This window comes from Pongo pygmaeus, chromosome 5, assembly GCF_028885625.2.
Source record: "Pongo pygmaeus isolate AG05252 chromosome 5, NHGRI_mPonPyg2-v2.0_pri, whole genome shotgun sequence".
Lineage (NCBI taxonomy): Eukaryota > Metazoa > Chordata > Mammalia > Primates > Hominidae > Pongo > Pongo pygmaeus.
In genome coordinates, this window is record NC_072378.2 from 105,020,327 (window position 1) to 105,033,400 (window position 13,074).

The 13,074-nt window shown below is 40.2% G+C and overlaps 1 protein-coding gene across 1 annotated transcript in view; it reads right to left on the bottom strand.

The window, feature by feature from the left end:
* BVES (blood vessel epicardial substance) overlaps positions 1-13,074 on the bottom strand; it is a 38,615-nt gene that overhangs the window by 11,444 nt on the left and 14,097 nt on the right. Inside the window, exons 6-7 of the mRNA XM_054491840.2 lie at positions 7,093-7,260; positions 6,078-6,219 (exon numbers count right to left, since the gene is read on the bottom strand). Of these exons, the coding sequence (XP_054347815.1) occupies positions 6,078-6,219; positions 7,093-7,260 (310 nt within the window). The remainder of the gene's footprint in view (positions 1-6,077; positions 6,220-7,092; positions 7,261-13,074) is intronic.

Genomic DNA, 13,074 nt, shown 5'->3' on the forward strand with positions numbered 1-13,074 from the left:
TCTACAAAAAATACGAAAATTAGCCAGGCATGGTGGCACGCACCTATAGTCCCAGCTACTCAGAAGGCTGAGACGGGAGGACATCTTGAGCCTGGGAGGTGGAGGATGTGGCGAGCTGTGATCGTGCCACTGCACTGTAGCCTGGATGACAGAGTGAGACCCTTTCTCGAAAAAAAAAAAAAGATTAAGTGTATAAAGCAATAAATAACAGCATATCATTTAGCACTGTGGTTAACAACTGTTTCAAAGTGATTGTTCCTTGGGAGCAGGACTAAGATTAGCTTGGAAGGGGGTCAGTTCTTTTTTTTCACTGTAAGGTTTTTTAACCATGTGATATCTATGTATATTAACTTGATAATAAAAAAATTTTGACTAACAGACTAAAAATGTACAACTGTATAAAATACCTTCAGATAAGATTTTACAGGTAAGAAAATGCTGTGTGAGGACAGAGGCCCCCTCCTAGGGCGAGGAGCAGGGCACTGGCATGAGAGGGCATAGCCTCTACTTGCCGGGGGAGACATGGTCACATTCCTAAGCCTAAAAATGGAAAATGAAACACCCACCTCATAGGGTGGTTCCAAGGATTAAATGAGAACCTGGATGAAAGTGATCAGGATGTGTCAGCTGCTACAGCAGTAGCTGAATATCCCCAAACAAGTTTATGCTCACATTGATCTCCCTAAACTACACTTTACTCATCTACAAAATGAGGGTATTGCTTTTCTCTAGCCATCTTGGTAGGTCTGAGAACTGTTCAGGCTCATCTCCCAGAAACCTGCGGCCTAATCACATCTTTCTACCTCTCTGTACGATTCACGTAAAGCTTATTGTTTGTAAGTCTACGGTTGCTCACAACGGGAATGAAACACAAATTGAGCAGAACAGATTATTTCATGAAACCAGCCTCAAAACTAAGAATGCTGTAATGGCTTTTTGCATCTTTCCAGGTAAATAAATACAGAAGAGAACCAAGAGAAACTCATCAGTTTCTCTCAGACATATTGGTAGTCTTTTCAGACTGCAAGCTAACTAAATATTTGTACAACTAGGTCATATGACATTAGTAGGCTGTCCACAGCAGCATTTTTTTTTTCTTTGAGACAGGGTCTCACTCTTTCACCCAGGCTGGAGTGCAGTGGCAAGACCATGGCTCACTGCAGCCTAGATCTCCCAGGCTAAAGCGGTCCTCTTAGCTCAGCCTCCTAAGTAGCTGGGACCACAGGCGCATGCCACCACCTCCAGATAATTAAAAAAAAAATTTTGTAGAGAGGGGATCTTGCTATGTTGCCCAGGCTTGTCTTGAACTCCCGGGGTCAAGAGATCCTCCTGCCTTGGCCTCCCAAAGTGCTGGGATTATAGGTGTAAGCCAGTGTGCCTGGCCAGTGTAGTACTGTCTTGACACTAATAACAAACAAAATACTTACAAAGATCTTAATAAGAAACATTTCTCTAAAGATCTCACAGCATCTTTAAAAACAACATAATCATTATTTCATGAAAAAAGACACGGTTTAAACTAACAAGCTTTTTCAAAGATGAGTTCCAACTGATTGCATTGCCTATATTGTCTTGTGATTAAAAAAAAAAAAAATCCAAATGATAGGTTATTTAACCCCAATTAACTAAAATACAGTTCTATAACATTCAAGGAAACATATGTCTTCCTGTTACCATAGCAATGCCTGAGCTGGGCAGCACTTACTAGTGATGGAATTGCCAATACAATCCATCTGTGTGAATGTGTGTGTTTTATACCCGAAGGGAGCTAAGAAGGAGAGAAGATGACACAAAGATGACAACAAGGTGCCCTGACGAGCAACACGTTGGTCCAGGAGCCAAGAGAAGAAAGCTTTCCTACATACACTGGCACTAAAGCGTTCTCACACCTCTCATACATCTTGTCCCTTCCTGTCTTCCTATCTCGCTATATTCCATGTTTGCAAACATGAAACCCAGTAAACGAAGCAATGGGAAAGTGAAAGAGTTAAATGAACTGAATTATGAACTACTGAATAAACAGAGAGAATGACTTTTTCTCAGGCTATCTCATGACTTCACTTTCTTCCCACAATTTGGAGTGGGAATACAGAATCTGTGTGGAAAGGAGTAGAGACCTTGCTGTGGATTTAGCGTTGTGTGGCATGTATAAAAGCAGAGTACAACATGAGAAATGGGAACAGCAGCAATTCCATTAAAACATGTCACTCAGTTTCCCACCACCTTTTTCTGATCTGTATTTCCATTTCACTGAACATTTGCTGTGCAAAGCTATGAAGAATATTTGTCACATTACTGATTGAGATCTTTAAAGTAGTGTCTTTAACAGAATTTATGCAAGCTTCTAGACCCAACTACCGGCAGATGAGAAAGACAAGAACACCATAATCACCACCATGGGGATGAACTCAGCAAAATTCCAGAAGGTGGGAAATTCTACAGCTTTCCTACTCAAAGTGTAGTTCACAGACCAGCCACACTGGTATCACCTGGGCACTGGTTAAACCTGTGGACTCCCAGATCCCAACCCCAGCCTGCTACATCAGGATCTTTAATAAGATCTCCAGGTGATTCATATGCACATTTAAGAATCTGTTCTTTTATAGGACAAACCAAAAAACCAAAACAAAAACGTATGCAGAAATACACACACAGAGACAGAGAGACAGAGAGAGATGGAAAGGGAGCCCCGAGGTGTAGCGGCTGAATGCAATGTGCACATGCTGTTCAGATCGTGATTTGAAAAATAATTATAAATATTTGTATGCATGTTAATGTTTAAATCGACCTAGATTTGGGTTAATGAATACGTGGAACAATGTAATAAGGTTTAAGGAAATACATAAGGTATATTTAATTTGGTATGGAGTGACACTGCTTGTAATTCTGTAAGTACTCAAACTAAAAGCTAAATGACACTGGAGATTATCACTGGATAATTTCACATGTTCCTAAGTAGAACCCCAGAACTCCAGTGCTAAGAATAAGTCAAAAATTTTCATTGAAATGGATTACATTAACCAATCTATGAAAACCTATCTGCAGCACTACTTGATCACAAGGAAGGAATCAGAAGATGACAGGTTTCCCCAGAAAAGTAGGTGGAAGTTGAGAAAAAGTGGCTTGGGGCAAGTCACTACCTTCTCACCAACTCTACGTGGACTCATCTGCAAAGAGGCAAATAATAACAGCTCCTGTGCCTAGCTCACATGGCTGTCAGGTTCAAATGCAAGAACAGATGTGAAGGTGACCTGTATATGGAAAAACACTAGTCAACTGTTACTTGCATTTAAAAAAACACAGAGGTAATCTGGTCTACAAGCATGAGCTGTTGTTTTTCTTTTTTCTTTCTTTTTTTTTTTTTGATACAGGGTCTCACTCTGTCACCCAGGCTTCTGTGCAGTGGCTTAATCATGGCTCACTGCAACCTTGACTTCCCCGGCTCAAGCAATCCTCTCACCTCAGCCTCCCAAGGAGATGGGACCACAGGCATGTATCACCATGCCTGGATAATTTTTAAAATTTTTTTTAGAGATGGGGTCTCATTATGTTGCCCAAGCTGGTCTTGAACTCCTGGGCTCTAGCGATCCTCCAGCCTCAACCTCCCAAAGTGCTGAGATTACAGGTGTGAGGCACTGTGCCTGGCCAAGCATGAGCTCTGGAATCAGACAGGATCCCCAGGTTTGTATCACAGAACCAGCCCCCATGGAAGACGGGCAAGTGAATAAGCATCTCATATTCCCTATTTCCTCATCTATAAAATGACCTAACACCCGCTGTAGTAGACTGTGTGATGTCCAGCTTTCCACCTGCTGTTTCTCACTAGCCCCTTCCTGCGCAGCCCCTGCAGGAGGGTTAAATGATCTATCCATTGATGTTGGTTCTGGCAAGTGACTTCTGTAGCCCAGGGAACATGCATGGAAGTGGTACTTGCTCCTTTAGAGCAGGAGCTTTAACAGCCATCTTGTGAATCTGCCACCACTGTCTTCCCTCTGCAGTTACAACGGCAGTGACCCAGATGGCAGCTGGTCTTTTGGCTGAGCCCCAAGAGTAGGGAAGTGCAGTACCCGACCTTCATGTGAGCTTTAGTTAATACCTTCAAAAAGTTAGTATGCAGGCCAGGTGCAGTGGCTCATGCCTGAAATCCCAGCACCCGAGGCAGGTGGGATCCTCCTGCCTCAGCCTATTGAGTAGCTAGGACTACAGGCCTGCACCACAACGCCTGGCATTTTTTTAATTTTTATTTTTATAGAGACAAGGTTCTCTTGAGCCCAGGAGTTCAAGGCTGCAGTGATGTGTAATTGTACCAATGTACTCCAGCCTGGGTGACAAAGTGAGACCAACCCCCATCCCCCCTGCCACACACAAAAAAACAAAAACAAAAACAAAAACAAAACAAACAAAAAAAAACAGGATATGAAATTCTTGTATGAAAGGTGATCTCCCAAAATATTAGAAGGAAAACAACATTCTTATCATCAAGGACAAGATGTCGAGGCAGAGAGAATTCTGTACAAGCCTTTATTAAAATGACTCTTGTCTTTAAGTCTTCCAACATAATTTACTTGCCTTTTCATAACTTACTATTCTTTGTCCAATTCACTATAAACTGTTTAATTGCTTCTTTAGGTCTTCATTTCCTTACGAAAGCTTCTGTGCCATGTAAAACCTGTATGAGCTTTTAACACAAACTCATACAACTTGTATTAAATTTGTATCCTTTTCTCTTATTAATCTGTCTTATGTCAATTTAATTCTCAGGTCCAGCCAAAAAACAACCCTAAAAGGGAAGAGGTAAAGTTTTTCCTTTCCTACACACCAATTATATGGCCTTGTAAATTCCAGCCTCTCCTGACTATGCAATACTTAAAATCCCTAATATAACTTACCTAAGGCATACAAAGTTACAAGATCATTTACATAAAGAATTGTTGAATGTGTTTGCATTTTTTAAAAGTTAATTTGGTTTAAAATACAATTGGAAATACGAATAGTTTTTAATTCATGCAATGGAAGAATGTCTGCCTTTTTGCTATTTCATATGAATCTGTTCAAAGTTTTTATACCATCATTCTTAGAATAATTCTTAATTTTAAGTATTTAATTCTTATTTTAGTTTTTTCACTTTGCTTACTAATTTTCAACATCTGGGCTATTTGTGTTACTTAAAATGTTTTGAAACAATCTAAACTATGGAAGAATACCGGAAAATGTGTCTCTCGGCAGGCGTGCGAATGAGGTAGCTCACAAGGGTGTTGAGTGATCTCCTTCATCTTTGGGAATATTCCATTTCTCAATCACTTTTTAACTCATGGCACTCATACTGAGATAACCAGCCAGCAGCAGAACACCCAGCATTTATTTGCCTACCATTTAGTAAAACATTTCTGGGTCCAGGATTTCACTCTAACTAAAGTCATGAAACTAACAAAGCCAAATGGCAACAAAACCAAACAAAACCAAAGCAACAAAACCAAACCATGTGGACTCTTAAGAGTATTCTGGTGAGCCACTTTTTTTTTTTTTGAGATGGAGTCTCGCTCTGTTGCCCAGGCTGGAGTGCAGTGGCGTGACCTCGACTCACTGCAAACTCCGCCTCCCAGGTTCATGCCATTCTCCTGCCTCAGCCTCCCGAGTAGCCGGGACTACAGGCGCCTGCCACCAAGCCCGGCTAATTTTTTTTGTATTTTTAGTAAAGACGGGGTTTCACCGTATTAGTCAGGATGATCTCGATCTCCTGACCTCATGATCCACCCGCCTCAGCCTCCCAAAGTGCTGAGATTACAGGCGTAAGCCACCATGCCCGGCCAGTGAGCCACTATTTAAGCAAAGTATATGGCAAAACCAGTGAACAATTTCAATTTCTGAAACAGGAATAATAGTTCTAAAGTTGGCTTTTAGCTCATATGCAATATGGGGGAAATGCTAAACAAAATTTGATTGTTTTTATTGTTACCTTTAGGTTGCATTTCAAATAGTTACCTGCAAAGTTATTTTTCTAATCAAAGTTGTCATTTGTCTATGTCCAGAGATACCCATCAGAACTCTGGAGTAGTATCAGTTTTGGGATAACTTACGAAGAGAGGACATGCTGGAGGTACCCCGAAGAAACTGATGCAAGCCGTCGTCACTGTCACTGGAGCTGGCTATACTGTTCCTCATTTCCAACATGGAGATCTGTGTGCAGAGGCTGAGCTGATGTTCCAGCTTTTTGGCTTTCTACAAAGCAAAGTTTTAAGCTTTCTGAGAATTATGGGAGTTGAATCATACATTCCATTTAAGCAGCATGTACTTTTCCTAGAAATACATTAGTGCATTAAAAAAAAGAATACCTGATACATATTAGGTGGCCAATAAACATAAGCTATGATTTTTATTATTAGCTATTACTATAAATATATTATTAAAAAATCAAATATAATTAGTAGCCTATTTATAATAAGCTAAATAATTAACTGAAATAAGCACCAGCTTAATTTGATAAACAGCCCAGACAAGATGATTTTGAAAGGGCACATATACTCAACTGTCACTGGGTAACAGTACTTATCACAGAAATGACGTTTTTTTAAATTTTCTCTTGTAATCATTTTAATTTCTTTCTAAAAAGATATGGGAAAATTAAGATCAAATTGCAAAGTGCTGAAGATCTATGCAGCTCTACACCTCTCCTTTCACCTTCTCGCCTGACCTGAAGATATGCGAGACTGGAAGACAGCAGGGTTCGAAGGCCAACTTCCTGATCGCTGGGGTCTGTCAGCCTTTCTCTGTCTGCAAACCTCCAGCTGCCCAGTCCTCCCTAATCTACTCCATCCTCCACCCCCTCTTACTCCTTTACCATCTTCCTTAAAATGCTCTTGATGAAGAGGGTGCCTTATCACCACAAACACTAGTCCCTGACAATTATAGACTCCTTACTAAGTAACAGCAAATCTAATCATTACAAAATACTTTCTCCTCTCAAGATTACAAGTATCCCCAGTGCATTTCACATATGGCTAGTTACTAAAAATTCAGGAAAACATATTTCATAAAGTGAAATATACCTCATATACATATTTATTTAACAAAATAAACTCAGAAAACACTTACTTTTTCATTTAAGGTGGGATCATTCAATGAGTAGAGTTTATTTGTAATGTCTTTTCCAATAAGATACCTAAAGATTTCATACAAGAAAGGTTCTGATTCCAGAAAGTATGTTAATCTTTCTCTTGACCAGCATAAAAATCTGCAGTTATCATCTGCAATAATGGTGACCTGCCAAAGAAACAAGCATGCAAAGAATAAAGTACATCTATGTATATGAATTATGACTAGTGATTTAGAAAAATAGGAATGATTTAGTGGACATTATCATAGCAATGATGTGTCAAATTATAAAAAAAAAAAGACTCAATGCACACAAGCTTCTACATGTATAAAATTATGTTTTTTAAAAAAGCAATCTGCAGACTAAATAAAAGCAAATTCTCTGGGTTTCATTGTTGTTTTATTTTGTGAGGTCTGGTGACAGAAGAATGGCCACTGTATTGATACCGCTGCTGGAGCATGTATTCAACTGAGGATGCCACTGGACATATGACTTACATGAAATATTTCTTTACACCCTGTACATTACAATGAAGTTCAAAACTACAGCTTCAAGCAGATGAACTAAGATTCATGAGGCAAGTTGTAGATGAAAGATCTTCTGTCCATTCAACTCTGCAAATATATACTAAAGACTGAGAAAACTTCAAGGGCCCCCAGCTGTTGCTGATGAATATGGCTGGTGAGGGTCCTTCTGTCATAGGTGTTTCTCGAGTGTCACATTTCAAGGTTAGATCCAGGGTAGCCCATTAGAGATATTCACAGACACCCCCGAATTAGTTCAGAGCTGGAAATCATACCCTCTTTCCTTCAGTATTGTATGTAGGAAAGCAGAAAGGTACTATAACTGCACGAGACAGAGCTCAAGTATCCCTCAAATAAATCCCTTCGCCAGAGTGAGGGGCCATGCCCTCACTACTCAGTGCCAGGAAGCCCTTCTTCCCATGTTAACACTTCCATCAGTTAACACTACTGCAAGCTTCATTATGGCTTAAATCCTATCATTAAATCCAAGCTCATCAGCTGACACATCTGCCTGTTCTAAGCACTGTGAAGGCAGGGATTGTGTATCTTCATGTCTGTCTGAATGCCTGACTTCCAACATGGAGTGGTGCTTAATGCATGACTATTGTAAGAAGGACTTAAGCAAATGAACACATAACATGGCAAAACCCTGGCTCTACAAAACATACACAAATTAGCTGGACATGGTGGCATGTGCCTGTAGTCCCAGCTACTTGGGAGGCTGAGGTGGGAGGATCACCTGAGCCCAGGAAGGTCAAGGTTGCAGCAAGCCATGATCACACCACTACACTTGATCATACAGTGGCAGCAGGAGACCCCTGGGTGACAGCATGAGACCTCATCTCAAAAACAAAAACAAAACAAATGAACACAAATACCACCATAGGCAAAAACCAATGTCCGTTAAACTGACATCCAGTCCTATCTGAGCCTCAGAGCAAATGTTTCCAAAGAAGCTCTGTCCCCTTTGTCACAAAAGTAAACACATTTCAGAGGACAAGGGGATATGTACATCTACCAAGACAGAAAATGAAAAACCCAGCTTGTCTCCTTACTTCAACAAGCTGAAATCTGATTGCTGGCAAATTAAGAATGTCTGGCTACTTTTAAAAGTGGTGTCAACATTCCTAGGAAAAAAAGCTTGTGCTTACTTATTATATCAAAGTAGGAATTTCCAAAACCAAACGTATTTGTTTTTAAGAAATGCATCAGGATCTAAGACTTGATGAAACACTAAATTTCATTCATTCTTTCGATATACATTACTATGCATGTACTTTATGCTACTTCAAGGTATGAAGTTACAATGGTAAACAAGAAAGACAAGATGCTTTCCCCGTGAAGCTTACATTCTAGTGGAGAAGGATGATAATTAATAAAGAAATATGACAATTTCAGGTGGCAGTAAGTGTTCTGACAACTATAGAACAGGGGAAAGTGGTCGAGAATGACTAGGGGGTGACAGCAGCACATAATGCCACTCACTTTGTATATGTACTTTTAAACTTTAAGGTGCTTTCATATCTATCATGTAAGTGGATCCTCAAAAATCCGTTTAAAATAAGACAAGTAATATTCTTCCCCATTTTTCAGATGCCAAATGAGAAGGACCAAAAAACTCACAAACACATATTAATTAGTGGTAGAGTGGCTCTACAAAACATACAAAAATTAGCCAGGCAAACTGGCATGTGCCTACACTCCCAGCTACTTGGGAGGCTAAGATGGGCAGATCACTTGAGGCCAGGAGCTCAAGACCAGCCTGGGCCAACATGGTGAAACTCTGTCTCTACTAAAAGTAAAAAAAATTAGCTGGGTGTGGTGGCAGGAGCCTGTAATCCCAGCTATTCAGGAGGCTGAGGCACAAGAATCCCTTGAATCTGGGAGGCAGAGGTTGCAGTGAGCCGAGATCGTGCCGTTGCACGCCAGCCTGGGCGACAGAGTGAGACTTCATCTCAAAAAAAAAAAAAAAAAAAAGTAGTGGTAAAGTGAGCACTTTTGACTTTCAGCCCAAATGTATTTTCCCACCAGGTCAAAATCTACCCAATACACCCAATACTCATCAATACCATTTCATAGAAAGTATTTCTGCCTAGTGACTACAAGGTTGGCAGTCCATCAAGAGCCTCTCATACAAAGAAAGGCTGAACACATGCCACGAAGCCTACATTCTAGTGGAGGCTGCTAATAAAGAAACAGGATCAAAAACATGGCAAGATTTACAGGAAGAGGAGTATAAGCAAACTGCCCCTGGGGAATTCCCACAGACGGTATGAGGTGGGTGCATAAATGGAAGGCAATTGAAAAATATTCCTGGAGTAATAACAGAAAAGTAAGCATGGGGTCCTCATGAGGGCCCAGCCATGCACCTAAGTGCTAAAGACAGTTAGGACTGATGTTCCTTCATTGTGCAAAGATGTCACCCAGGACTCTGGAAAAGAGTGGGTGAAGGAGTTAAAAGAGGAGATGGAAATCATCTATGAGATGAAGAAATTATATTTAGATGATACATAAGGCTGTTAACTTTTCTTCAGCCATCTGAATTACCTCAAGTTTCCACTGAGGCAATGAACTTTTACGATGACACTGTAATTCCCTTAGCAAATTCACTTTTTATTGATGGTTTAAAAATTACTTTTGACCTGTTTAAGTTATTATTGAATATAAAATAATAGTATTCAAATAATAAGCCGTACTTAGTTCATATGAGTAACTTACAGGCCCATAAAAACATGGATTTAGTTGGAAGCCAGTAGTTAGAGTGCTGACTGAGGTCATTTTACTTGATTCCTAATGTTTCATTTCTACCAAATAGACAGTTTTATTTAATGATTTCCTGTCACAACAGTCAAGCAAAGTGTATTTTTTATGAGAATATCTTATAAAGCAATATAAGAATTTTAAAAGTTTCCACAAAATAAATTTACTTCTTATTAGGCATTTCAGTAGTGCTATGCTTGAGTCCTTGTGAAGAATTTTACTGAAGAAATAAAAGCAAATATGGCAACAGAAGACATAAAAGGACATCTTTCAGGTCGAAAATTAGACTAAGCATTTGCAAACAGGTTTGCCGTGATTACCACAAGGTACTGGATCAGTTCCTCCCTTTAGATTCCAAACCAATTCTACAGCCTGTCATAAAGAGAAGACACTGGGCTCCAGTGCAGGAAACAAAGGTCTCTGAGGGATCTGCCACATGTGCTAGTATCAGAAACCGCAGTGTGGCAATAGGACTGGCTGACTGTCCTAAGGAAATAATTTAATACTTTTTGCATGCATCATACTGCATTTCATATACCAAACACTAAAATATCCTAGAAGTGGTCTATTCCACTGATGCTTATTGAGTTCTCCTAAGCACTAAAATAACACAGATTCAAAAGTGGCAGAGGAAATTGCTTCACAGCTCCGCCAAAATATTTACTTAATATTAAGATAATGTTTTCTTTCAATACCATTAAAACTTAGTGTTCATTTCTTTTACAAGAGCATGGACATATGCCTGCAAGACATCCCTCTCCCCTTGAAGCCAATAAAACTTTGATTTTTGGGCTTTGCAACACCAGGACATGCTATTGGCTATGGGAAGGCAGCAGCATGAGATAGAATACAAAAGAAAAGCTTGCAAACAGTAAAGCTCACTTAATATAAAATATCTACATAAAGAAGAAACCAAACAAAACACTACTTTCATCTTTTTTTTTTTTTTTTTTTTTTGAGATGGAGTCTCATTCTGTCGCCTAGGCTGGAGTGCAGGGGCGTGATCTCAGCTCACTGCAACCTCCGCCTCCCGAGTTCAAGTGATTCTCCTGCCTCAGCCTCCTGAGTAGCTGGGATTACAGACACCTGCCACCATGCCCAGCTAATTTTTGTATTTTTAGTGGACACCAGGTTTCACCATGTTGGCCAGGCTGGTCTCAAACTCCTGACCTCAGGTGCCCGCCTCGGCCTCCCAAAGTGCCGGGATTACAGGTGTGGGCGGCCGTGCCTGGCCTACTTTATCTTTTGTAGTAATAATACTCAAGATTCTATCGATAGTTATAAACAGCAACTCTGGGCTATAAGTACCAAAATCACTATAAGTACCTAGGGATAACAAACTGTAAGTTCAGAATCTGTTTTCTCAGCTCTATCACTATGCTTATTATCATGATAATTACTACATATTTACCTGAGCAACACCTGCTGTGCAATCTCAAGGGACAGTCATTGAGTCCCACTTGCCTTCTCTTTCCTCCTTTTCATCCTACTGTACAATTCATGAGCACCCTGACCACAGAACGAATTTAAAGAAAGAGAAACTCAAAGGAAGTAGATCCTCATCGAACATGTTTAACTGGTCAGAGTTAGGGAAGGATGAGCTTAGCAGGTAAAAAGTGTGAGGGTGGAGAACCCTGACAGCTGATGATCAAGCGTCCTCTGCCATTGACACAGGTAGCGAGAAGTTGGCTCTGGGAGAATGTGACATTTTTCATTTGGGAACTTGCATAGGTGAGTGGCAATATACATACTCCTACACAGATGTGTAACAGCTATTTATTACTCTCGAGGATCTGCCAACAGGAACATTTTGTAAACAATCAAAGTACAGTCTCTCCCAAGGGCTTACTCTGATGGCTCCAGCTATACAGAACACAGGCTTCATGATGCTAGTTTTAATCTACTGGCCAATCAGGAAATGCCACACGAGACTCTATGCAGAGAAAAGCTGACTGGCATTAGGAAAAGCTGAACACATTTTCTTCATCCAGCTATGGCACGATAAAATTTTGGTCACGTTTTTGGCATTTTTATAATTATTGGGAATAATTCTCAACTACCAAAATCCAATCCCTAGTCCCCAAGAAGAAAGAGAACTGTAGCTAGTGGTAGGAATTCCTTTTTTGTTGATGTAATTATAAATACAATCTGAAGTCCCGTGGAAAAGATAGTATGTTAGTATTTCTGGCCTCTTGGGGACCACTTGATTCTGGCAACAAAGCAGGTTCAATTCCCACCCCATCCTCAAATCCCAGTCTCTTCAGGATTATATGAGATAGTTATCACACAAAACCACCTGCTACTATACACAGAGAAATACAGGCAAAAGATAAATGTTGGCCTTTGGAAGAAGAAACTGTAAAAAGGTCACAGCAAAGAAGGAGAGAAAGAAGATGTGGCCCTGCACGTTTGTAGATGGTGGTGATTGAAGATAAAATAAGAACATAAATCTCACATCAAAGCTGACCCTCACAACAACAAGGTGAGAGTGTAAAGACAGGAGCCAGGACACAGCATTAGCTGTCTCCTTCTGTATTGTAAGCCCAGCCAGCTCGGGAAGAATGTTGCATAACAGTGAATCTATATGCAACCTTTTAGTAAATGCACATAACTAACAAGCTGCACGATTACTCAGGCCAGTTATTCAGGAAGGGCGGGAGCAGGGCAGGATTGAAACCATCGTAAATGATATAAACT